This window comes from Nanorana parkeri, unplaced genomic scaffold (genome assembly GCF_000935625.1).
Source record: "Nanorana parkeri isolate BGI_ZX_2015 unplaced genomic scaffold, ASM93562v1 scaffold52, whole genome shotgun sequence".
Lineage (NCBI taxonomy): Eukaryota > Metazoa > Chordata > Amphibia > Anura > Dicroglossidae > Nanorana > Nanorana parkeri.
This window is the reverse complement of record NW_017306320.1, coordinates 2,091,538-2,116,417: the sequence shown is the minus strand read 5'-3', so window position 1 is coordinate 2,116,417 and position 24,880 is coordinate 2,091,538. Positions and strand designations below refer to the sequence as shown.

At 41.4% G+C, this 24,880-nt stretch overlaps 1 protein-coding gene across 1 annotated transcript in view; it reads right to left on the bottom strand.

The window, feature by feature from the left end:
• Positions 1 to 4,899: 4,899 nt before the first annotated feature.
• The window catches only part of RASAL2 (RAS protein activator like 2), a 302,004-nt gene continuing 282,023 nt past the window's right edge, over positions 4,900 to 24,880 (bottom strand). The window contains exons 13-20 of the mRNA XM_018575279.1: positions 24,258 to 24,459; positions 20,671 to 20,870; positions 15,563 to 16,421; positions 12,864 to 13,001; positions 12,196 to 12,398; positions 12,022 to 12,109; positions 10,607 to 10,634; positions 4,900 to 5,065 (exon numbers count right to left, since the gene is read on the bottom strand). Of these exons, the coding sequence (XP_018430781.1) occupies positions 4,989 to 5,065; positions 10,607 to 10,634; positions 12,022 to 12,109; positions 12,196 to 12,398; positions 12,864 to 13,001; positions 15,563 to 16,421; positions 20,671 to 20,870; positions 24,258 to 24,459 (1,795 nt within the window). The 3' untranslated portion in view covers positions 4,900 to 4,988. The remainder of the gene's footprint in view (positions 5,066 to 10,606; positions 10,635 to 12,021; positions 12,110 to 12,195; positions 12,399 to 12,863; positions 13,002 to 15,562; positions 16,422 to 20,670; positions 20,871 to 24,257; positions 24,460 to 24,880) is intronic.

Here is a 24,880-nt window from a genome sequence, read left to right as displayed (position 1 = left end):
GTCTGTTACAGTCAGGCAAAACATTCTTTGTCTACTCACTCTTTCATTACATTCTTCCCTAGCTCAAAAAGACCATCGTTAATTATATCCAATTGTTGTAAAAGAAAATCATCGTGGATTGTTTATGCCAACATACATATGCACAGTAAACAAATATGCAGCAGAGCACAGTTGTATGGAAAAACAGAATACTCAACAAGAGAATGTGTTTATCACTAACAAAAACATAAGACTATGGTTAGATGATTAAACAGAGGTAAGCTGTAAGCGTGCAGGTTTCTCACAATAGGCCCCAAATGGAGGATTATTCGACACTGTAAAATGCAAACCAATGTACAAATGATCAATATATGTTCGTATAAATCAAACGTCACTCATTTCATTAAATACAGAAGTTCCATTTTATTGTAGATATTAACAATATTAAAATAGCTAAATTTATTGATGGTTTCAAAAACCACTTTGTTATCCACAAAATCCCTGGATGTTGGACAGAGGTGAAGTATTCAAATAAAGTGAGAGGAACAAAAGGGAGGGGATTATGGTAAACAAATAAATAAATACAAAACAAAAACAAAAACCGTGTACATTTTCGCTCTCGCATCAGACAGCAGTCACTAGTCTCTCACACCATGCGGTTAGCCCTTAACAAATTTTGGTATCCAGTTTCAGTTGTGTTTCTACAACTGTTAGCTCTGCCCTGGTCAGCGGCAGGAGCACTCATCCTATTCAGCAATGACCCACTCCCAGCACCCTCACTTTAGGTTTGTTGAGATAATGTTAAGTGGTAGGAGGCTAAATGTTGTTGAGGGATTATGACCCACTAAACTGCCTATCAGAAGGTTGTGAAAAGTCATGATTAGCAAAGAAAATGAGTTACTTGATATTCCTGAAAACGTTTGTTTTTTTAAAATTAGCAGATTTAGAAACCCAATATAGTCAATGGATTTCCAGGGCCAGATTAGTCCCACCCCTTTCCAACGTCCACCATTGAGATCAGACCTTTCAATTTTTCCCTCAAAGTTAAGATCCAGCCAAAACCTTACTTCAGTTTTGGATAGAGTAAAGTTGGCCAAAAGACGATCGCATTTGGCCACTTCCTGCTTAAAGGGCGAAATTCCATCCAAGGGTGGCCCTGGCAGTTGAAAAATTGTTTAACAGTGACTGCAGCCAATCAGCTCAATGATCATGTATTCCGACAGCTGCAGGCACAGGTTGTCAGAATACAGTAGCTGGCAGGGTAAATTCTAACGTCTACGCTCTTTAGCGTCGATGGGAAAATCAAATGATTTCTCTTAAAGAGACATTAAACAGGGGAGTTACATTTTAAAAATGCATTCAGGTACCTTGGCTATTAAGAAAAATGTAGCTTACTTGGGTGTCACTCAGCTGTAGATCCTCAAATCATCTCTGAATTGGTGCCGACACTGTCCTTCCTTCTAGAGGGGGGCTACTTTTGTTCCCCATGGTCTGTGTGTGTGTTGTAAATTAGACACCGCTCCAAGCTCGCTCCTGTGATGGAGTACAATCACAGGTTAACTATACTTATTTGTATTTAGATTGTAATCCATCACAGGAGTGAGCTTGGAGAGGTGGCTACTTTATAACACACACAGGGATCATGGGGAACAAAGCCCCCCTCCAGAAGGAAGGACAGTGTCAGCACCAATTCAGAGATGATTTGAGGACCTACAGCCCAGTGATACACAAATAAGCTACATTTTTGTTAATAGTTAATATACTTGAATGCATTTGCGTTTACGGTCACTTTAACAATGTATGGCCCAACTTTAGGAACGGCTAAACCTTCCTAGTTTTTATTGCTGTATGTGTTCCCATTAGGAAGAAGTTTCATCTGAAGGCAACACGGACAGCAACAGCAAAACTGACAGATTCTAACCCCCCTACACTGCTCGATCTAAGACTAAAGCAAAGGAAACATTTTGGGTCAAGTTCCATTTTCAAGTGAGAAACCTTTTTAAGTACTATTCCTTTCTTGTGCCTTTGTTTTATATCATCTGCATTAACTTCTTTCACTTAAACTAAACCTATTTATTTGAGCAGAGCAACAAGCCAATGTATACTTAGATAGGGAGGGAGGAAAACAGCCCAGTGTAAGCTCATATCAGAGCATATGAGCTGAGAGCAGAGAGGGCTGACTGTCTCCATGCCCCTTCATGTCAGCACTGGGTCAATAACCAGCACTGTCACTTTGGGTGAGTCACATGGGCCTATGTAGCTCAAAACTAACATGTGTTTCCATTGTTCCTGGTGGTGGAGCAAAGGAAAGGCGAGTATGTGCTGTTTGGGAAGCAGGCTTTATAGCAAAGCTATTGCCCTGCATAGGCAAAGGTCAGATGTGCTTTGAGGAAGAGGAGAGAGACTAAAGAATGTAAAAACAATTGCCTCACTGAACTCTACACTGAATGTGCCTAGCAAGTGCAATGGAAAACATTTGATAGAAACAGAGCTGACAAAAGATTTTGCCCTATTCCTTTCTGGTGCTGATACTTGTTTCTATATGTAAAGGAAGGTGCACCCAATGTACAATTCTTTGTAGCCCTAACCACGCTGAATTTGAATGCAATTTATGGCATATCTACAAGGAGCACAGGAAAGGGCATGGGTATAAAAAGCCTTAAATTAAACCTGTGCTCTAAGAAACAAGAAAGCTGCCATTACGGACATTCGCATCTAAACATGCTGGTTGCCCGGCTGTCCATATGATAAAATGGCTTCAGTTCTTTTTTAGTCACTGACCTGGTACAAGCATATGGATCAAGAGTTCTGACTTCACTCTGACCTGATTTGCTGCACGCCTTTTCCAAGTCAATAGCTGAGAGTGTATTTAGGTGACAAGGTCAGCATCAATGCTAAGCAACTGTCATATTCTAAAGGAGGTCAGCAAGTGTATCTAAACCCAAAAACAGAAATGTTATTTTGCAGCTTACTAGTCGTTGAATGCATTCGGTTTTTTTTAGGTTTTGTTTCCTTTATTCTCTTCTGGCAATCCTGTGAACACACTTACTGTCCCTGGGTGGCTTTGTTTACTTCTCCACTATATGTATAGTGGTCACCCAGGCTGGACTTCATACGTCGGCCTTTGTTCACCTCTATAACATAGGTGCCGATAGGACAAATAGTTTAAAAAAGATAGATAAGATGGTTTCTGCTTGCCCCTCAGCTCACTGGAAGTGACATGGACATTTCATATCTGACCATCATCATCCCCCAAGATCATTAAGGTTTTTTTCTGTATGTGTTGAAAATGTTCTTAGCTTGAAAAAATTACCCTTATAAAGCCACCACGTCTAAAGTGTGGTAAACTTAAATATAATAAATTTGTGTTTTTGTGTTTAATTACATTTTAACGATTTACAACAAGCCTACACAATGTAGGTGTTGGGAGATGGATCCACAATACTTAATACAGCCTATCCATTCACTCTCTGATGCATCTGTTATTTCACTGGATTTTATTACATCAAAAGGCTTCACAATAGGCTCAGCATACAACATGGTTCCTTCACTGTGCATTTGAAACAGGTGCAGTCTAATATTATTTTAATTTATTTTAATACAAAAACAGTTCAACAGTTCTTATCCTCTATAAATAACAAGCCCAGCCTTCCCTTCACATTCATTGAAGTTGTAGTTTTAACATACAGGGTTCGTTCACCAATCCAGAACCACCTAATAATAGATAACCCCCCCCATCCCAAATGACAGGTGTAAAACATTAAACATTCTGTAACAACCAGGGCACCCACCGCGTTCCATTTTCACAAAACGCTTCAATGTCTGCAATTTTAACCTTTAATCTCCAACCTGTGAGAGGCGTTGCATAGCTTAATACTTAAACTGCCAGTTCTCTTTGAAGATGGAGGAAATGAGAAAAATGGAGGTCCCTGGCAGCAAAGAGTTTAAGCATGACATCCCGAGTAAGAAACAGAAAAAACTAAATTGTTATTGTTACAATGTGTTTCTCTACCTTACATGTAAGATAGATGTTTTCAGTGCTTATTCTCTAAAGTACATACGTCAGTAGCTGTATCACTTTTGTCCTGCATGTTACAATATGAATTGAAACCCTTTGGGATAAAAATATAGATGGGGCACACTAGTCCTAAAACCTGTGGCCACACCAAAGCAAGTATGTCTTTTGCCTTTCCTTCGTGGTGTGCAGTGATGACATCATCACATATGTGAATGGTAGGATCTCACTTTACAACCAAAATATACATATTTACAGATCTGTAAACTCGAAAAACATTAGTTTAAAAAAATTAAAAACAACTTTCTAAAACGATATATTTTTTACCAGATATGGTGCCAGGGGTAAGTGAAATGACCTGACCACACTGTTTTGACCTTAGTTTGCAGCCATTAGTGTTCAGGAAACTCCAGCTGAACAGAACTGCAATATTACCATGCTGGAGAGGTGTGTGAGCCTAGCAAACAAGGCTTTCAGGATGAGAAACGCACTCCAGCCAAACTCCTCTTCAATTCTGTCATTCTGTTATAGTTTTCTCAGTACATTCTGTGTTATGTGTGTGTATTGGTGTGATATGTACAGCTCCTTCAACTAGAATATTTTCTCTTAAATTTACCATTTTTGTCCATGGAAAGATAAACACAAATAAAAAATAGGTATGTTTCCTTTTTTATACATATAAAAAGATCTTCTACATATTATTAACTTCCATTTGATATGTTACATGTAAATTTCTGTACAGAGCACAATGCATTCACTCTATATATACTGTATATGTACAGTGCGGTATGGCTGGACTCCACCCATAGTCGCAAAGGCGCCGTTCGGTATCACTTATCCACAGATTGGTGCTAGTCATTTGGTATAGCAGCATTTTCTAGATGGCACAGAGTTCTGCAATGGACATTAGCAACTGCTGTTTTTGAACTCCCCATTCTCTGTAATGGATAACTTGGTAGGATTGGTCGGAGAGATGCCGTTCCGAACTTGTGAGCTATAGCGCTCCTTTACTTGCGTCAGAGCGCTCATCAGTCGTGTGTTGGCTGCGTCCAGTGACATGATCCTCTTCTCCTGAAACAGACAGACCAGTTTAGAGGTTAATCCTACACCTTTGTCTAATGGATTGCACATGGCAGACCTGAATGCTTTCTTCTTTGCAAAATGGAACCTCCGGGAAAGGTTTAAAGTTACCTTTAATGTGTACAATTTACTGTAATTGCAAAAGATTACAACAGCAGAATAAATATATTGATTACATGATAATTGTATAGTGCTGGTATTCATAATCTTAGTTACAACTTATAACTGCAGACTCGAGTAAATGAGTTCGAGAAAAGTTAGCCCCTATTTACAATGGTGCAAATGCCCCTAAAAAATTGTATGAGAGTAATTTTACATTAAACTGGATGCAACATTTGCCACATTCATTGTGTCAAAAAGTAATTTAGTATTAAAATGTAGAATATTTAAACTTCCAAGGGCTTCAGAGCAGGTAAATAGCTTGTACTATGTCCAACTAAAGGTATAGTAAGAAAGAAACAAATGCATTTATGTGACAAATTAATGGCCCAATCCAAAAAATAATGCTGCTTCAATGCATGTTCCTCAAATGGTATGCCAGAGGTTCCGCATTACGCCCGACACCCATCAAAAGGGCTTGGTCAACTTTTTTTTCTTCTTTTTGTCATATAAATACTGTATATATCAAATTGAGCAAGCATGGTGTTTCCAAATTCTATCCAAAACCATTTATAGTAAGCACTGTCATACATCACTTAAAACCATTAATAATGAAGCATTGCCTGGAAGGCTCCAAAACCTGGTTTCAGAGTAATACATATATCTGATGAAGGCTTGTATTGGCTGCCAATAACAGCTTAATATCGTGAACCAAAAAAGGTTTTACTTTCAAATTGTTAAAGGATCACATGTAATATTATATAGATGCCTGTGAAATGTTTCATTTTGCAAAGAAAAATAAGACATTAGCTGTGAATGGCACGATCTTCAAGGAATCTACAAGGAGGACAGATATCCTAACAACATGGCATAACGGGTGGCCTTTTTGCTGGTAGCGGAGGGAATAAAGCAACACAGGAGTGAAGCAGCCAGAAGCTGGAACTGAGAGGTTGTTTTGAGCATGAGGAAGAGACGGGGAGGTTGTGAAAGGGTGCACAAATTAACAGTAAATATCAAAATAAAGCAAATAAAAAAATAGGACTAAGTATGCACTGCTCCAAACCCCATTCCAGCTCACGTTGTTCAGGAGAGGAAATGGGGAAAGGGTGAGGAGAGGAAATGGGGAAAGGAGGAGGGGAGGGGACACCTGCAGGTCTCAAATAATATTAAAATATGGCTCCATGTATAAGGCCATAATGCCAATAAAACATACAAACCTGAAAATGGCAGCTCAATGTTTCGAATATTTCACTTTTAGTAAAAACTACATTAGTCCCCTCCTCCCTAGCCCCCTGATCTTGCCATGACACCCACTCTTCTCTGCTGTTTACATTATTGGGGATGAAATGTTCAGTGCTGGCTGTGCCTAGGCTTTGAGCCCTCATAGACATATATAGTGCTGTACTCTGAGCCTAGAGATACTCGTTGTACGGCCCCATTTATGTCTAAGGCAGCTCACTGTGCAGACATGGCCAGCGCTGAAGATGATTTTGGCTTAGAGGGGGTTTTAAATTAGATTAGGGGCCTAGCTAGGGTGGATTTATGTGGGTTTTTTTTTTAATGAAACATGAACCTGTCCTTTAAGATTGTGGCATTACATGAAAAAAAAAAAAAAAATCAGTCTGACTATTCTATATTAAATATGTAAGCTATGTATTGGAAGTCATGTACAGGCAAAGGGATGGTGTTTCCTACAGAAACAAGATATAAGTCTTTAGTTTCAAACTTACACTAGAAATCTGACAGAAATTTTCAGGTATAATAGGCACTTGGGTCTCATGTATAAATGACAAAAAGGTGGACATTCCTCCATTCTGCCACAATGCAAAACAACACAGGAGCAGTCTGACAGATTGTGATACAGATTTTCTACCAGGTTACAGCTGGTGTCAAATTCCTTCCTCAGCTGCTCTAAAGTAGCACTGTGACAGAATAAAACATGACCGCAACCACTTCATAATTGTGCGTCTGTTTAGAGTGAAAATTTGTCCCATCTTCAGTAATAAATGACTTTCGTTGTGCGATGGTTGTAAGGTAATTAAAATCTCCTACGATCTGCCCATCTTGGACAGACAGATCATACTTGCGATCATCACAAGCCCTCCCCGCTGAGGGGAGGGCTTCCGATGATTCCAATGCTGAGCGGGCAGTGTGCGCTTGCGCACACCGGCTGGTTCGGCATTTGTCTTCCGAGCATGCCACTAACCCACCGAAGATCTTACAATTTTTGGCAGGTTTTCCAGCGTGTTTGGAAGACAAAAGACGTGCGACCGTACAGTAGAAACGGTCGCATACCTTCCATACACCTGCCGATTATCGTATGATCGCGGGATCACCCGCGATTATCGTATGATAATCGGCACGTGTATGGGCACCTTAACTCAGAATTTTGTTGCACTTGGCTGCCTTGGAATAAAGACACACAGGTTTGTAAACCTGTTGCAGAGGCTGAAGGAAAGGCAGTCTGATTTGTGACTAATGGTGTTGCTAATTTGCTTGATAAATGTAATTTGCCACACGTATCTACCCAGCAGCAATTCATTTTAACCTTACGCACATACAGGTGGGGTGAATAGCGGAGCATTTAGCAAAAGTACCTGCACGCATATCCACAAAACATTAAGGGCCCACCAGTATCCTGTGGTAACGCATTCATTTTGAATGGTCTGCTTAATGCACCTCAATGCATGACAACATTTATGTTGTAGCACACGGCATAATGGTGAGAATCAGCCTTAAAGGAGATCTATGAGGTGAGTGATTTCCACTCATCCTCATAGTTGGTGGAGGAACGGGCGGGGGAGGAGGGTGGGCACAGCTGGCTCTGCCTATAGATAGGCAGAGCCAGCTGTCACTCACGCAGCTGGGTGGATCACGACATTAATGTCGGGATCTGTCCTGGCTGCGGTGCTGACAGTATATTGCGGGCAATAGCCCGCAATATACTGAGATTGGGGTCACGGGAGGAGGTTAGAATATGTCCTCCCGTGACCCTATAGAGAACTATGGGAAAAACACTTACCCCATAGTTCTCTTTTAAGGCTCGATTTACACTATAGAGCAGTGTTTAGGCAGCCCCTTCATTTGAATGGGCTGCCTAATGCACGCATTATATTTCGTAAACTAGCATGCTTACTGCATTACTGTGCCTTTAGTAATTAATGGCACCATAGAATATCAACATGCATAATGTGCAACCCCTGTCTTACAGCTGATGGGATAAGAGAACAGGTTTGAGTAGCATGGACCTACACAGCAAAAAATGAATTGTATGCCACATTTGTTTTCTAATTGGCAAAGAAAAATGGCAGCCAGGTTTGTGTAATTACTTTTTTTTAATATCAGGACTAACTGGTATTTCTGAAATCCTATGGCTATTTCAGATTACCCTGATAATGTAGAAATAGGAATATTGTTCATCTTTCTAAGCCCTCAGCAGTGCCAAATAAAACTAGTACTGTGACTCACAACTACAGCAATTATCATGTCACTGTTAATAGCTAGAACACTTAGTTTACAAAGACACTAAGCACAATGTCACGTATATGACCAGTTCCCTCTTAGTGCATCAGTCATCTATTCGTGACTTATATTATAGATAAATATATTACAAGCTTAGCACAAACAGGTTGAGTCTCATCGACCTGCAAATCAAGTATTTTAGAGATGTCAATTATAATGTTATTTTTAAAATAGGGTTCTATATACAGGAAGAACCCATCCAACTACAGCATAGTATACATACAGGGCATTGGTTTCTATGAAATAACAGATATTAAGCAGAAAATAACAAAAACTTTAATAGCTGCTTCTTTCCCATAAAATCCAAGACATGCATCTAGAGAACGAAGTAATAGTATATATTACTCATTTGCACAAAGTAACCCGATAAGATTTTCGCACTGACCTGCCAGACTGGCTAATTCAAGGGCTAATTTACAAGGGACTATTGCCTATTGACAGCAATACAGGCTTTTGTGTTGGCCGTTTCACCATTCACAAGATTTCAGTTTATTACCAATGAGACATGAGCATTTATAGAAAAACAGCTACCACTACAGTGTGTATGACAGGTACTCTTGAAACATCCCATGGCTGCTCCTATATTATTACAGAGTGGCAGGGATAAGTGTGAAATGCAATAACAAATACAAATATTACAGTTTTTGTTATCTAGTAAACACACAGGACCTCAGTAAGCATTATCTATGCTGCCCATTAAGGTTAATCATCTTATACTTTCTACTCAGTGCAAGTGAAACAATTAAAGTGCATCTAAAGCCAAAACTTTCTCCTTTAATTTTGGACAGATTGGCGAGTTAGTGTTAACACCATAACAGTGAAAGAGGAAAAAATCTTCCAACAGGGGCACCTGTTGAGGTGAAAACTGTTTAAGGGCCAGTTCACACCACAAAGTCTGCATTCCAGAGCGTTCGGCCTTTGGAAAGCAAGCCGGCCAGCTCCCTGCGTTCAAGGGCAGGAGGGGGCGTGGTGGTGCATTGAAGTCAATGGCACCGCAGCCATGCTCCCCGCCTGCAGTGCGATCGCCCGCACACGAAACACAGGCACTAACTGGGTGCAGGCGATCGCACAGTGGGCGTGGCTGTGGTGCCATTGGCTTTAATGCACCGCCACGCCCCCTCCCGCAGGGAGCTGTCCGGCTTGCATTCCAGAGGCTGAACTCTCTGGAACACAGACTTTGTGGTGTGAACCGGCCCTTAAGGATCAGTTCCTTTGGAGAGATTTTCTGTCGCTTCCTGTTCTCTCTACAGGACATGAAGTAAAGAGAAATATTGTCAATGGGACACAAATGTGACACCCTAAAAATCACTCATCCTCCTAGTTCAAGCCGACGCGTGACAATGAAACTGTCAGACGTCAGCTCAATAGATCAGGAGGCGCTGACTGGAGGTACAGACAGGGGAGGGTGCGGGTAAAGCTGGCTCTACCTCTAGATAGGCAGAGCCAGCTGTCAATCACGCAGCTGGGTGGATCTCGACAGTAATGTCAGGATCCGTCCCGGCTGTGGCGGTCTCAGTATACTGCAAGCTTTAGCTCGCGATATACTGAGCTTTGGGTCAGCTTTCGCTGTTATACTGAGCTTTGGGTCACGGGAGGAACGCTAGTTTATGTCCTCCCGTGATCCTTAAGAGAACTATGGGGAAAAACACTTACCCCATAGTTCTCTTTTAACCCTTCCCTACTCTATCCAAAATGTAAAATAAAATAAATAAATGTTGGCTTTACATATATTTTAAGTGCAAAATAGAAAAAGGTTAATTGCGTTTAAAAAAACTTGAGCGGTGTCAAGATAACACAACTTTGCTTAAAAAATTCTCGGAGACATAGAAAGGAGCTGGAATGTGTAGGAGGTCAGGCACAGGCCATGTCTGGGGACACTGCTTAGCTAATAAGTGCACTTGTTTTACTTGCCTGTTTGCGTTACAGTCCCATTAATGACCTGTAATTTAACACAGTTGTAATGAGACTAACATGAGAGAGAAGTTCAGTGGTTATTTTTGCTATGTGAGGAGGGAGATGGATCTCCAAAGTGGCAGCTCTGTCAATGCCACGCCATGAAACAAAAGATATGACATTTTCTAAAATTGGGTCATTAAGCATGCATGCGACAAATGACAATGGACAGTACAGAGGTAAATGCCAGGCCCTTAGTCACTGAGGAGCCAAGCTCAGACTCAAGAGATGTTTCCATCTTCTCTGAATGTACCAATGGAAACATCACTGTGGTGGGTATATTAGCTACACCAGTGTTGTACAACTCAGTCCTCCAGGGTCAAGATCCTATCCGAGTTAGAGACTTCTGAAACTCCAGGAAAAATTTCCCTTTTCCCATTTTTAGAATGTGTTTGCAATATATTCCCCCAGAGAATACTCTAGCGGCTGGTGACAATGTCAGTTGCTCTCTAATGGATACTCCACTGGAATATAGGAAGAATGCTCTGCAGAGAAGGAATGTGTACATTCAGCTTATAGGAATACCCTGGAATCCAACCATTCCTCACGTTATCCAAAACTAAATAATTATATTTCAGCTTTAAACACACAATAATGAATTCAGAATAATTTCACAAGGAAGATTGTTATTTTGGCCTAAAATCCTGGTCTAAATGAAGCCACTGAGATATATAGCTGGACAGCTTTGACCAAGAAGGCACTGCGACTCTTGCTAGCTTGTTGCTTTAAAGCATTTGTGTGCATCTTCGAATCATGGGGCTTTTCTTCATATTCTGCTCCAGAGACTGCACTGCATACTGAACTCAAACAACATACTGATAAAGAGAATATACTGCACTATTATGAAGGATCTTAAAACCTGGGCTCTCCGACTGTTACTGTATTATGCCACCATAATAGCTAAAGCGAGCACAGCAGAGATATAAAGTGGTAACAGTACTGACATCTGAAAATATGATTGCTACAATGAACAGAGTTGGAAGTTAACCTTCAGCTGTAAAATGTGTCAGGGGCTATTTGTGAATGAACAGGATTAATTCCACTTTACAGATTGTCTGCCCTCACTATGTGCCATTTACCAATCATCTGACATCGTTCAGACGACTCCAAAAGCATGGATTCAATCTGACTGGATGCTTTGGGCACCTGCATGTCACTGTTCTTTAGAGCTCTGTATTGTATGCAAGCCATCTAGAGATTGTAAAATGAATAGGCATGGTGTGCTGACATTACAATGAGACATCTGAAATACTCTGATATGACAAGTGACACAGGACAATTGCACTGTACAAGCTGCCAAGTCTTTTTTTTTTGTCATGATGGAGGAAATTAGAAAACATGCATTATAGTGCTCGGTAGGAGTAAATATATACCTGTGCATCAATGATTTTTTGCTTTGCATCGATGACAGCCTGCATCTCTGCATGATCCTTCTTCAGTTCCTCTTCTACCGCTATTAGCCTGGAAGGGAAAGGATATGACGCACGTCATCCGAGTCCTATATACACAATACTGTGGAGAGGATGAGATCTATGTCCGGGGCTCACCTGCTGATGACACTTTTCATTTGGCTGTCTTTCTCCTCCTGCTGCCGACGCAGCCGTTCCTCACTGTCCTCCAGTCGAGATTTGTACTCCATTAACAGTTTCTGCATCTGCTGTTCCTGCACCAGGAGGCGCCTTTCATATTCCTCCAGGCGACGGCTGGAAACCTTCAGTCGTTCTTTAAGCTTGGCGATCTCTTGCTCATACTGCAAAGAGAAGACGTTTAACTGTCAGAAACGAATACTTTGGTAAACTTTACATCTAAATTCTCAGAGTGGAGGGAGGGAGGGGGATGAGAGACCAATGTAAAGTCCATTCAATGTTTTTGATTTTTTTTTTTTACCCTGGTGGCACAAAAGTTATTTCCAGAGTGTTAGGTGTGGCAGGATCATGTGGGATACCAGGCCTTTTATTCTTCTGGAGCCCTTATAATACCCCCATATGCCATAGGGTAATTTAGTCCCATGAAATATCCATGCCTCATGCAACTGAGGGCACGGGTTCAACATTATATATATATTACACATACACACACACTTCTTATGTGAACAATTGCCCAATATGCCATATGTGAATGTATGTGGATGGCACACAGAAGGTCAACTACTACAGGGAACAGAAGATCACGTCTACTCTATACAGCACAATATTTCATCTGGCCACGCCCCTACCTTCTCAGCAGGTTTGACTTCATCTTTGTTTTGATCCAAGGTTTCCTCTTCTTCATCTTCATACTGACCATTATTCAGCACCCAGGCTGCTGTCCTTTCCACTGGAGACATTGTGGCTGAGTCCACTGGAGACTGCACCTAGAAATCACAACAATTTTAGCAGGAAGATGTATGTATTCCCCATATTTCTAATTTGGTCAGCTCTTTACTCTACTGAATAAAAACGAATAAACGAATATACGTGAGAAATATATTTAGGCTGCATTTTAAGAATGCTAGATGCCTGGCTCTCCTGCTAATGCATAGGCTGAAATGCTCACAGTTACCAAAAATAAAGTACCGAGCTAAGGAAGTCCGATACTTTATCCAACTTTCATTTGCTGCTTTGCTTGCTCCGGGTCTGTGGCTCAGAAATATGGAAGCCTAACACACCAGGACAGTTAGCATTTTCAGAAAAGAGCCAAAAATAGCTGGTTAAAAATGCAATATATGTATTATCTGTAGTATGCTCAGATCAGATGCATACATCTTAGGAGCATGCTATTTCATGTGTCAGGCACATTTTGAAACATTTGATGTGACCCACCTACATACATTGTGAATGACTCGCACTCAACTGAACTGATTGGAAAAATAATGGTCCATTCAACGAAAATGCAGTTGGCAGGACTTTTTTGTTTTCTGTATACCCTATAAGTGGATATAAAGTGTCTACCGGTCCTTTGACACTATATTTTCTAGTTGTGCAACATAGGTTTCTCTGTATTACATCTAGAAAACTCTGTAGAGGGCGCCATTGTTCTGTAAACAGATTGCAGTAAAATCACAGTAAACTCTGTTAATACATGTAAATGTAATGGAATCTTATGTAGTTTTACAACCAAACGTCTGTCATTGTTCTAGAATACTTTGTAAGAATACCTAAGTTTATGATCCTAGTACTGGATCTGGAAATACTAGATCAGGTTATAAAAATAGACTTAAGGCAAACTTTTATTACATTAACAGGTAATAAGAGATGAGTGCAGTAAAAATTAAAAACATGGCTAAGTCGGCCATAATTAGAGCCTATGACATGTGCAACATTTTTTAGACCTTCTTCAGTCTATAAGTTTAATGGGATAAATACTCTCGTAAAATAACTGGTTCCTAAATGTTGCCAAAAAGAAGAAAAAAAACCACAAAAATAGCAACTTTAGTGCAAGTAATTAGCATATAAAGCAGAAATGTAAAATGGATCGAGCAACATGGTTCAGAGAGAAAGAAACAGATTTATAGCATTCTATACAGAGAAAAGGGAAGATACACTCTGCAGTAGTCTTTACAGGGAAGCCAGATCCAGTAACATAATATACAAAAGAAAAGGGGGAGAAGACAGATTCAGTACCCTAACACAGTAAACTCCCAGTTATCCAGCACCCACAGGGATCGGTCGGTGCCACACAACTAGTTTCTGGTTGCTTGAGAGTTAACCGTAACTCCCAAGCAACCATCCCCGCAGTGTCGTCCCCCCCACAGTCCCATTCACCTGCCGGCTGCTTCCGCATGCCAACAGGTGATTGTAAGCAGCTTGGAGCAATAGCGATTTTGGTAAAGGTGCCCATACACTGCTCGATTCTCGTACGAGAATCGCAGGAAATCCCACGATCGTACGAGAATCGAGCAGTGTGAACGAAGACGTGCGACCGTTTCTACTGTACGGTCGCACGTCTTTTGTCTAAGGAGCACGCTAGAAAACCAGCCGCAAATCGTACACTTTTCGGCTGGTTTGAACGGTGCTCGGGAGACAAATGCCGAACGGGCCGGTGTGCGCACGCGCACACTGCCTGTTCAGCATTGCGGTCATCGGAAGCCCGCCCCTCAGGGGGGCGGGCTTGCGATGATCGAAAGTACGATCTGCCTGTCCAAGATGGGCAGATCGTACGTTTTTTAAATCACTTTACAACCATCGCAAGACTAACGTCTTGCGATGATTGTACAGTGTATGGTCACCTTAATAGTCAATACCAGGCTATTAAAACCCCGCCCACTGAGCAGAGGTGATGGGCTCGGGCGTGTTCGTTAGCATACATTTAGTTGCCAATTAGATTTTTTAGTGTGCTGTGCACCAAGCAACCGCCAATTTTCTAGTGTGCATCAAACCACCAGCAAAAAAAAAATCAAGAAAAAATTGAGGACATGTGTCCTCGATTTTTTTTGTCCGGTTGCTACCGGATAATGGGGAGTTTACTGTATATAAAATAGAATGAAATGGAGATACGGAGTATTCTGTATTGAGGAGGAAGAGACAGATTCGGCAGCAATATACACAAAAGAAAAGGGGAAGGAGACAGACTGAGTACCATTATATATAAAAGAGAAGGGAAGGGACATGAATTCTGAATATCCTATAGTGGGGAGGAAGCGACACATGCTGCAGTATTCTAGAAGTGAATAAAACACAGCAGAATTCTACACTAAGAATGAAGAAACAGATTACCAAGGATAATTTTTTTTGCAGACCAAAACTTATTTTAGTTATTCGATATAAGATTTAAAGACAAGAATACCAAGGGCAGCAATAAAAGTTAAATGAAGCATTAAAAAACATCTGTCTCCATCTCACACTTAATTTAATTTTCTCACACTTTAATTTATTTTTCATAGGGCAATAATTACAGTTGAGCTTTTTTGCTGGAACACAATACAAGACTGCTCACCTGCTGTGTTTGCTGGCGATGAATGGCTCGTAGCTTTGGTACAGGGCTCTCGCGGGAAGAGGTGGATTGTTGTCTTGACCGGTTCCCATTCTGCACAGGCTCAGCTAGCAGAGTGGCAGAGATTCCAGACATACTGCCTGTGCTGCGTATAGAGGCACTGTGTGGCAAAGACTGAGGGGCCTTGGCTCGAGCACCCAGGGCTGCTTGGTCAGTCTTACGGATCTGAGCTTGCCCCGTGCTATTCTGTCGTGGCAGTGCTATAGGAATGGGCTTTTCAGGCATGGTGTGCCGCCTGCTGAAGTCCTCACTTTGCGTACTTCTTTTTGTAAAGTCTTCCATGCTGCTATTGCTGGGTCCACTGAGGATAAACTCCTCGCTGTTGCTCTGGCTCCGTGAGCTGGCAGTGCTTAGGTTTTCAAGGCTTGAGTCCACTGAAGCCTTGGGCATGGTGGGTGGGGGGTTGTTGAGGTGGTAAACAGGGTTTTGGAAAGACAGTGGCTGCAAGCTGTTCTGCTGACTCAAAGCTGGGTGTAAGGGTCTCCTGACCTGAGGAGCACTCTGTGGTGTGCTCTGGTTGTCTCGCAGTTGCTTTATAGTGGCTACATGTGCAATGGACAGCTGGCTGCCAGTTAAACGCAAAGGTGGCTCCTGAACAACAGTGGAACGCTCACTGTGATTTACAGTAGATTCTTGCAGGTCCATCAAGGACACACTACGCCCATTGGGAAGCACGTTTTCTCTTTCATCTTTGTCTGAATAAGACATGCTTTGGGTAGAGGCCTGCTGAACAAGCAGTAATGTCTTCCCCCTGAAGTAGTCTTGAGCTTCAATAGTTGGAGATTTCAGCTTAAGGAGGTCACTATAAGAGAAGGAAAAGATGTGCGCTGTCACTTTGCTAAACTCGAAAACTGACAAAGAAATAGTGGAAATCGTCTACATCTATATCCCAAGTGTTTAAGGTGGCAATATATCAAGTGCTATTCTTTTTTTCGAACATAATAGTCCTACAGTTTACAACATCTCAAAGATCAGTGCCTAGATACCTTATTTTTTTAATGCTAGTACTCAACACAGAGCACAACATCTTTGCCTTTTGTATGTATATACAAAACAAGCTTCTTCCATTCATTCTAAGGCTGGGTTCACACCTAGGCGTATCGAATATGCGCGTTTCGTGCCGTGCGTTTTGACCACGTTTTGCGGTTAAAAAACCGCGTGACAAACGCGCGTTTCCGAGGGCTACCTGGCTGTATCCCAATGGATACGCGCGGCAAATACGCCCCAAAGAAGCTCCTGTACTTCTTTGGGCATAGGGTGTTTTGCAGCGCGTCCCTACGCGCTTTTAAAACGCCCAGGTGGGAACCATGCCCATAGCCAATCATTGGTTTTCACATGTTGAGCGTTTTACAGAGCGTAGGAACGCGCTGTAAAACCCCCAGGTGTGAACCAGGCCTAAAGGCGCATCCAAGGGAATCGTTACAGTTTATATAACTGCTCTTTGCACTGGTAAATAAACAGGCCCAATTGTGTTCTAATTTGTGTACTCATGAACAAACTGGAATCCAGAAATGTTCTTCTAGAGCAGTTTTACTTATTTTTTTTACTTTGCACACTACATGAAGGATTTTTAACTCCTTCCTGTCAGTAATCTAATTAGTCATGCCCTGCATAACGTCCTGTGATGAGGAACTATTGAAGCTGAACTCCGAGCACAATAACTTTAATTCAATTAATTTACAAAAACTTTTATTGATTTCTAAATACCCACAAAAGGATACAAATTCACTTTGTGTGAGCCAAACACCTTTGCAAGCCCAGACATTACCATATAAATGCAGTGACATTATCACTGTGCTGCACATAACTTGTGAAAAGAGCAGAGCTGAGGGAGGGACCCAGCAGGACCACCCAATACAGGCAGCCTGCAGATAACTACAGTAGAGGCAGATACAACCAGTTGCCCTGCATAAGGGAGAGAGCAGCAGTGACCAGGAAACTCCTGCACAAGGGCAAGGTTTCATTCTGGATTACTGCACAGATCTGGAAGAAATACACAAAGCACAACAAGATTTAAGAATACACATGCATCTTATACTTAAATAATATTTGCTCATCTCAGAGTTCAGCTTTAACCCCTTCGTGACGGGAGGCGTACAGTGTAAATAAAAATAAAGTGTAAAACAAATTAGGAAAATAAAAATTATATATAAAATATATTTTTTTTAATACTATAATTAATATAAAAACATTAATAATAATCATAACTTGTGAAAAAAGTGTTTTTATTGTAGTTTTTTTCCTCATTTATTTTATTCAAAGTATGGGGTTAGGTACACATATGTGATACAATTATATAGCCCTATCTGTCCTCTAAAAAACTATATATAATATGTGTGGTTACATTTAGTAAAAAAGTATATCACTGCTGTGGAAGGATCACACAGCAAAAATGTAAAAAGTGTGTCAGTCATTTATGAACAGAAACTGAAAACTAGCTCAGTCATGAAGGGGTTAATCTATGGACAATGTGTGCGGTAGCTACCTGTCACCATAAGCTCTGGTCCCCAATTAATGTTCGGGAACCAATCATAGTAGTTCCCTATCATGATCATTACATCAGCTATGACATAGTGATCACATTCAGGCTGGAGGCTTCAGTCACAAAAGCCTACAGATACCGTGTTTCCCCGAAAATAAGACATTTTACTTTCGGGGGATGTCTTACCTGGCTGCAGTGGTCCACTCTGCCGTCCAGGGAGCCGGGCGTGCGTGCGGGCGGGCAGGAGGGAGCTGCGGCTAACGCTCTCATGCCATCCAGGGAGCTACTCTGGGTGACTGTCAGCCAATCGGTTAGGTCTTATTTTCGGGGTAGGTCTTACTTTCGGGGAAACACGGTAACACTGCAGCCGGAATATGGCAGTGTGTCCCAGTTTACTAACATTATTATTTTCAATTAGAATTAATAATATATAATAAATGTATTATGATAAAAGCAAATTTTTTTCCTCACATTTTTGTGCATTAGTCTGTAATAAAAAACAGCAGGGTTTTAATTAAAGCAGTGTGCCAGAAAAAGCTGTAAAAGCACCAAATTAGTCATAGATATAGCAAACTATGCTGACGCCACTAAATTTGGCCTGGGCATCAAAGTTTAATTGCTTTCTAGTCATTAAAGTTAATAATCAATTGCTGCTGACACATATTGTTATGCATTGCATATTTTAAAGTGAAACTACAACCTCCTATGCCTTACAGCCACGGAAGGTTTCATCTTAGCCACTATTTGGATTGTAGTTGCCAATATACAGCACATGTGATCTGTTATGACACCAGCTATTTGAGGGCTTGAAAGTTTGAGAGTATGTACACACCGTATGCAGTGCGTTCCGGCCCGATTTCGCCCGAAATCGGGCGTTGCATTGGGCTGGCTCACTATTTCGTGGGGTTGGAGGGGGCGTGGTGGGGCATTGACATGAATGGTACTGTAGCCATGCCCTCTGGCTGCAATGCAATCACCTGCACATTGTGCCTGAGGTCCGGTGCGGTCAAAATAGTGCTTGCAGCATTTTGACCGCACTGCAGGCACAATGTGCCCTGCGATCCCTTGCGGCCGGAGGGCGTGGCTACGGTGCCATTCACTTCAATAGCCTGCCACGCCCCCTCCTGCCCGGCAAAAAAGTGAGCCAGGTGCAATGCGAGGCATTGCGTTCCGGACAGAATCGGACCGCAACGCACTGCTTATGGTGTGAACCAACCCTGAGAGCTGAAAAAAAAGAGCACCACTGGCAAACTTGACATGCCTTAAAAGGAAGGCGCATTTTCACACGGGAGGTCTGATCGGGTCTGCCTGTCAGTTTTATTTTTCAAGTGGACCCGATCGGATGTCCAATGTAAGTCTATGGGTAGCCATGTGTAAACAGACGGGCATCTGTTTACACCCAGTTACCCCCGCCTCCGGTCAGGTCCGGAAAAACGAACTGATCAGAGATCCGTTTTGCCGAACCTAAGCGTGCCGGATCCGGGGTAATCTGATGTGAATGGACACAGGTCCATTTACATCCGATTCCCCAAAGACTGATAAGGGGTCCGGAAGTTTCAGTTCCATCGCAAGATGGAGGAAAAAAACTGAACGGAGAAAAACTGTCACAGGCACCCAAGCGCTGTGGGAGGAGAGCACTGTGAGCGGCCGGCATCTCTCCTCCCACACCGCTCAGCCTCCTGTCACAGATTAGAGGAGAGCAGTGTGGGCGGAGACAGCCAGCGCTGTTACAGGAGGCTGAGCTCTCCTCCCCACACCGCTCAGCCTCCTGTGACAGCGTGTCAGGAAGGAGCCCGAGTACAAACACTCAGCGATCAGTGATCGCTAAGTTTTTGTAAAGAATTGAGGACATAGTATGTTGACTATATCCTCAATTATGAATGAATGGGAAGTGATCTACATCACCTCCTGTTCATTCATGATTGTGGTTATAGTAAACATGCTCTGTTCTCATGTTATGAATGAACAGGAACACTCAGTATAGTGGATTCCTGCTCACTTATAACAGGAGCTGCAGAAAAAGACATTGAGGACTCAGTGTTCTCAATCTCTTTTTCTATTTTAAAAAGGCAAATATCAGGGGTCTGTTTAGACCTCTAATATTTCCCCGAAGCCCCTAAAAGTAAAAAAATAGAATTATTTAATAAAAAATGAATCAAATAAAAATAAATATAAAAAAAGTTAACGTTTATATAAAATATATATATTTTTAAAAGTTAAAATAAAAAAAGTTTTGGCCTTTTTTTAATTTCGGTTTTGTTTTTGAAATGTTCATTTTGGTGCACCTCTAGTAAATACGCTTATATTAGAGGACTGTATATCTGCTGATGGGAAAACAAACTGAGAAAGCTGCCTTCTTGTCCTTGCAGTCCATAGGAACAGGCATTCTGTGCCAAATGGTAAAACACAGCCCTGTTCTGAAGCAAAAGCTTATTTAACAGACCAAGCTAGATATCACAACAACTTTCAAGAGGAGAGCCCTGCAACATATTTTGTAGCTTGTTTTCTTTCTTGAAAAATCAGTTATTCAATTTTTTAAAACAAAATATGAAAAATAAATTATGCTTACTTGTCAGCAGGATCCTCAAAAATCTTCTGAAGTCCGGAAGAGAGGCTGCCACTTACATTTGGAGTGGAGCTGTGTTCACTGAACCGTCGTAGCTGCTGCTGGATGGGAGTGGGATTGGTCAGAGATTTGGTGATGTCAGCTAGGATGCGCGGCAATGGTCCCAGTTTTTCCACGGTGGCCTGTAGGAAGGAATTTTCACCCTGATTGGATAATATGCGTGGAAACGTCCGCCAAAGTGATGGGGAAGGCCAGGTGGGGTTCGGAGGGCAGGTGTTTTTTTTTTTTTTAACATTTTATTTTCATATGAGTGTGTGAGCGCATGGCATGAGCGTAGAGCCGAATTATCAACCACGATGTGACGGATGGAGGAAGACGGGGTGCAGCCAGGCATCGGGGTAGGAAAAGGGGGGAGGGGAGAAAAGGAAATAGAGAAGAAATTAGGATTGCTCAAAACCAGAAAGAAATTAATTCATGCTTAACATAACTAAAACTAAGGCCATTCCAACTCAAAACAGACATGCAAAGCTACGTAGTATAACAAAATGCAAAAGGAAGGAGAAGGGTCGTGTTTGCATCCAGACATTACACGGGTTAAAGGTTAGACACAGCAGCATGCAAACAATCTAGACAAAGAGGAAAGACAGAAAGGTGAACAGTGTTACTGGAAGGAACAGGGATCCAAGGAATCAGCCAGGTGTTCTTTTTTTTGGTCTGTTAGAGACACCATTGCCCGTGATCTATGAAAGCAGGACATGTGTGGACTGTATGTAAAACCAGGTGATCAGAAGAGGACACATCAACCAACAAGATAATGAGGGGGGGATCCAGACACCACAACACAGCTAGCGACAGTACCGCAAAATCAGAAGACACAGCACAAATATATAATACTTGTTGGAAAATCCAGTACTGCCCACTCACTTACCAGCAATTGCGAAGGAAAAGAATCTGGTAAATACATACTGTAAATCTACATTTTTCAAGTTTCAGTATTATGGTGAAACTATTAATTGTACCAAATGCCTATACACAGTTCCTATCACAGGTGCAGTCTTTCTAGCAGTCATGAGTGTCTTCTGCAGGGGTCTTTATTCACCAGAAGGCACCTCTGGACCTGTGGCTTATGGTAGGAGACACTACCACAGTAAAACCCACCATTTCACATGATAATAAACTTAAACTAGTTGAGCCTGTAATAGAAGGCTTCATTGTTCACGAGAGCTTAAAGCTGCATAACCACTAAATAGAGCCCTGGATATGGCTGCATATATTGCATGTAGGAGACAGTTAACATTTAAAACACAATAAAGTAAAAATATAACAATGACAAGATATGTATACACACATAATGAATGGTTCTAATGGGACATTTTCAATGCTAGAGCATTGATGTAAAGTTTCTCTGGGAAAAAAATGCTACTGGTGACAGTAGGCAGAATTCTATGCTACCAACTTTTATATTTCATTGAAGATAATTACTGTTAACTATACATTTATTAAATACATTAACATATACAATAGCCTTCCAAAAATGTAAAGATTAAGGGGTCCATTGGACATACCATTAGTTTAACAGGATCCCTCTTGAAGCCGACTAGGTTTTTTATAAGGCTGCTGTCTATTGAATTTAAACCATCAGTTTATATAAAGCAATTTTGACTATAGTGATAACTCAAAATACAGCATCTGGACCCCCCACATAGTAAACTGGCCAAAAAGTTATTTGAATCCCTTTGGACCCCTTAGCAGTGCAGCATACATTAGTACAGTGGTACTTCGGCTCACAAACTTAATTCGTTCCACGATTTTGGTCGCGAACCGAATCAAACTGTGATCAGAGTGCAATCTCGACTAGAGGAAGCCACGCCATGTGTCAGAGCAGGGAAGATGGCTGCGGTTGTGTTCATCACCCGATGCGGAGTTGGTGAACAGAAGCAAAATTTTGCCTAACTTCCTCTATGCGAACCGAATTGTTCGCGAACAGAAGCATTCGTGAACTGAGGTACCACTGTATAGGACCACAATATGATAAATATAACAGTCGGGCTGGAAAGCTTAATTTGCTGTGGTTAAAAAAATAAAGCCATATAAAAAAATTGCACTTGAGCTTTGTGTAGTGTGCTTCATCACAGGTGTGTGCTGTCATCTACTATATGTGTGTGAGTGTGTGTGTATGATTTTAGAAGAATGTCAAAGCAGTGCACTGTACTATGTGGTGTCGCTTTTTAATGTCCGCTACTGCAATGCATATGTGTGAAGCTGCCATTACAGAAAAGGTTATAACTAATTATAATTCTGTATTTATCACAAAAAAAGCCTCCCTAGTATTGAAGACTGCAAAGGAGGACTGTACTAATTTGGATATTGAACATCTTTGACCAAGCTTCCACTTTAGTCAATTTAAAATGAACATATGTCATGTCACTAAGGAATCACCCCTTTATTCTTGGGCTCTCTTTCATGTTTCACTCTGATCCCCATGACACATTCTCTGGAATAATTACAAAGCACCAAATCCAGTGATAGCTTTCTCCTGGAAATACTGTAGGACACGCTCTCTCACTTATATTACTCATTCAATGACACAGCTCAATGATGACACTTGTGCATAAAGGTGGATTTATCAACCTCAAAATAAAATCTCTGTTTTCCATAAAAATGCAGCATTCAGGGAATGTTCGACTACAGGCTGGAATATGAAACCACTGCACAAAACCTCCCATGCTGCTCTTCCAGCAGCTTGCCTATGCCATTGCAGTTCAAATGCATCATGGGAGATGTAGGTTATCAGCAGCATAAGCAGGTGCTGTTCAGCTCTGAAAAGTGCAAATGGCAAATAACAGTGTTTCTACCTTTGCACAGTTTCCTGCAACCAGGATAGAAAGTTGTCTCCACCCAAACAATTATTTTAATTTTGTGTGGGTATCTATGTCCCGAAATCACTGATGGCTTCCCTCAGTAGGCCCCACACGGTTTTAATGATGGTCATATGTTTTGTAGTTGTTACATCTACATTAATATGAGACAGTCAGAGAAGCCTATCATTATCATTTATCCTTTCATAGCAAACATATCATGAGACAGATACGGTAGCTGCCATTTGTGACCTCCTGAAAATGCTTCTGTCCGACTGTCTTGGGTTTCCATAAATTCAGATTCCTGGCCCAAAACAAGTACATTAACAGACAGAAGCCAAAAGATCAGCAAGAAAATCAGGCAACTAGCAATTTCAGGGTCAGCAATGGTACTTCTGTAGTGACTGCAACAGTTACACAGAACTCTGAGGTTACTGCCATATGCAAGAAGCCAGGATGGGATTCAACTTGCCAATAACCACACAAAAATAAAACAACTTCTGGGTCTAGGCCATTTAGTACTACAAAAAGTTCTGTTCATATATAACTGCTTCTGGTATGGATCATGAGTGCTAAACCCTGTCTGATCATTCATTTAGTGCAGAGAGGATACAAATCCCTCTAGCGTGCTTTCATGAGCTCTAAATCTGTATGGCACTATTTTTCATGCTTTTCATGAAGATAGGTGCCTAGAACTGGACTTGTCTTTGGAATGTGTTAGGAATGTGTTACCTTATCTAACTGCGACACCACTTCCCATAGGAGACAATGTAGGACAGAAAGTTCCCTGCCAAGGTCGATGTATCCTTCAAAGCCCGGAGTGTTCGAGATAGTGTCTGGATTGGAGATCTCTTGCAGGAAGCGTTTCATTCCTCCCCACTCGTGCTCCAAAAAGTCATTCATGAAAGCCATGTATTCTTCCTTATTACCAAATCTTTGTCAAAAGAAACAACATATGTAAATACATACAAGAGAAATGCAGTTTTAATGTCTATCATTGATGCCATCTGATATTCAATGAGACAGAGAGAAACACAGGATTGTATTGTCTATATACAATGACAACGCTGGCAAGAGGACACCATCTTTCATTTAGCCTAGCCGGCTGTCCTGCTTGTTAAAATCCCTATAACTTTCACATCTGTGAAACAGTCTATGAAAATGAAAATGATTCATCTACTTTTCTCTCAGAACCCAGTGAAGACTCGCCCACACACACTGGTTCATGGGATCAAGGAATTGAATCATGTGACCAGAGGCTGCATCCAGGCCCAGAAGAATGAACAGATTACCAGTTCTAGTTGCAAGGTATTTATACAGAACGCAAATGAAAAAAACATGCTCTGCCCACTCAG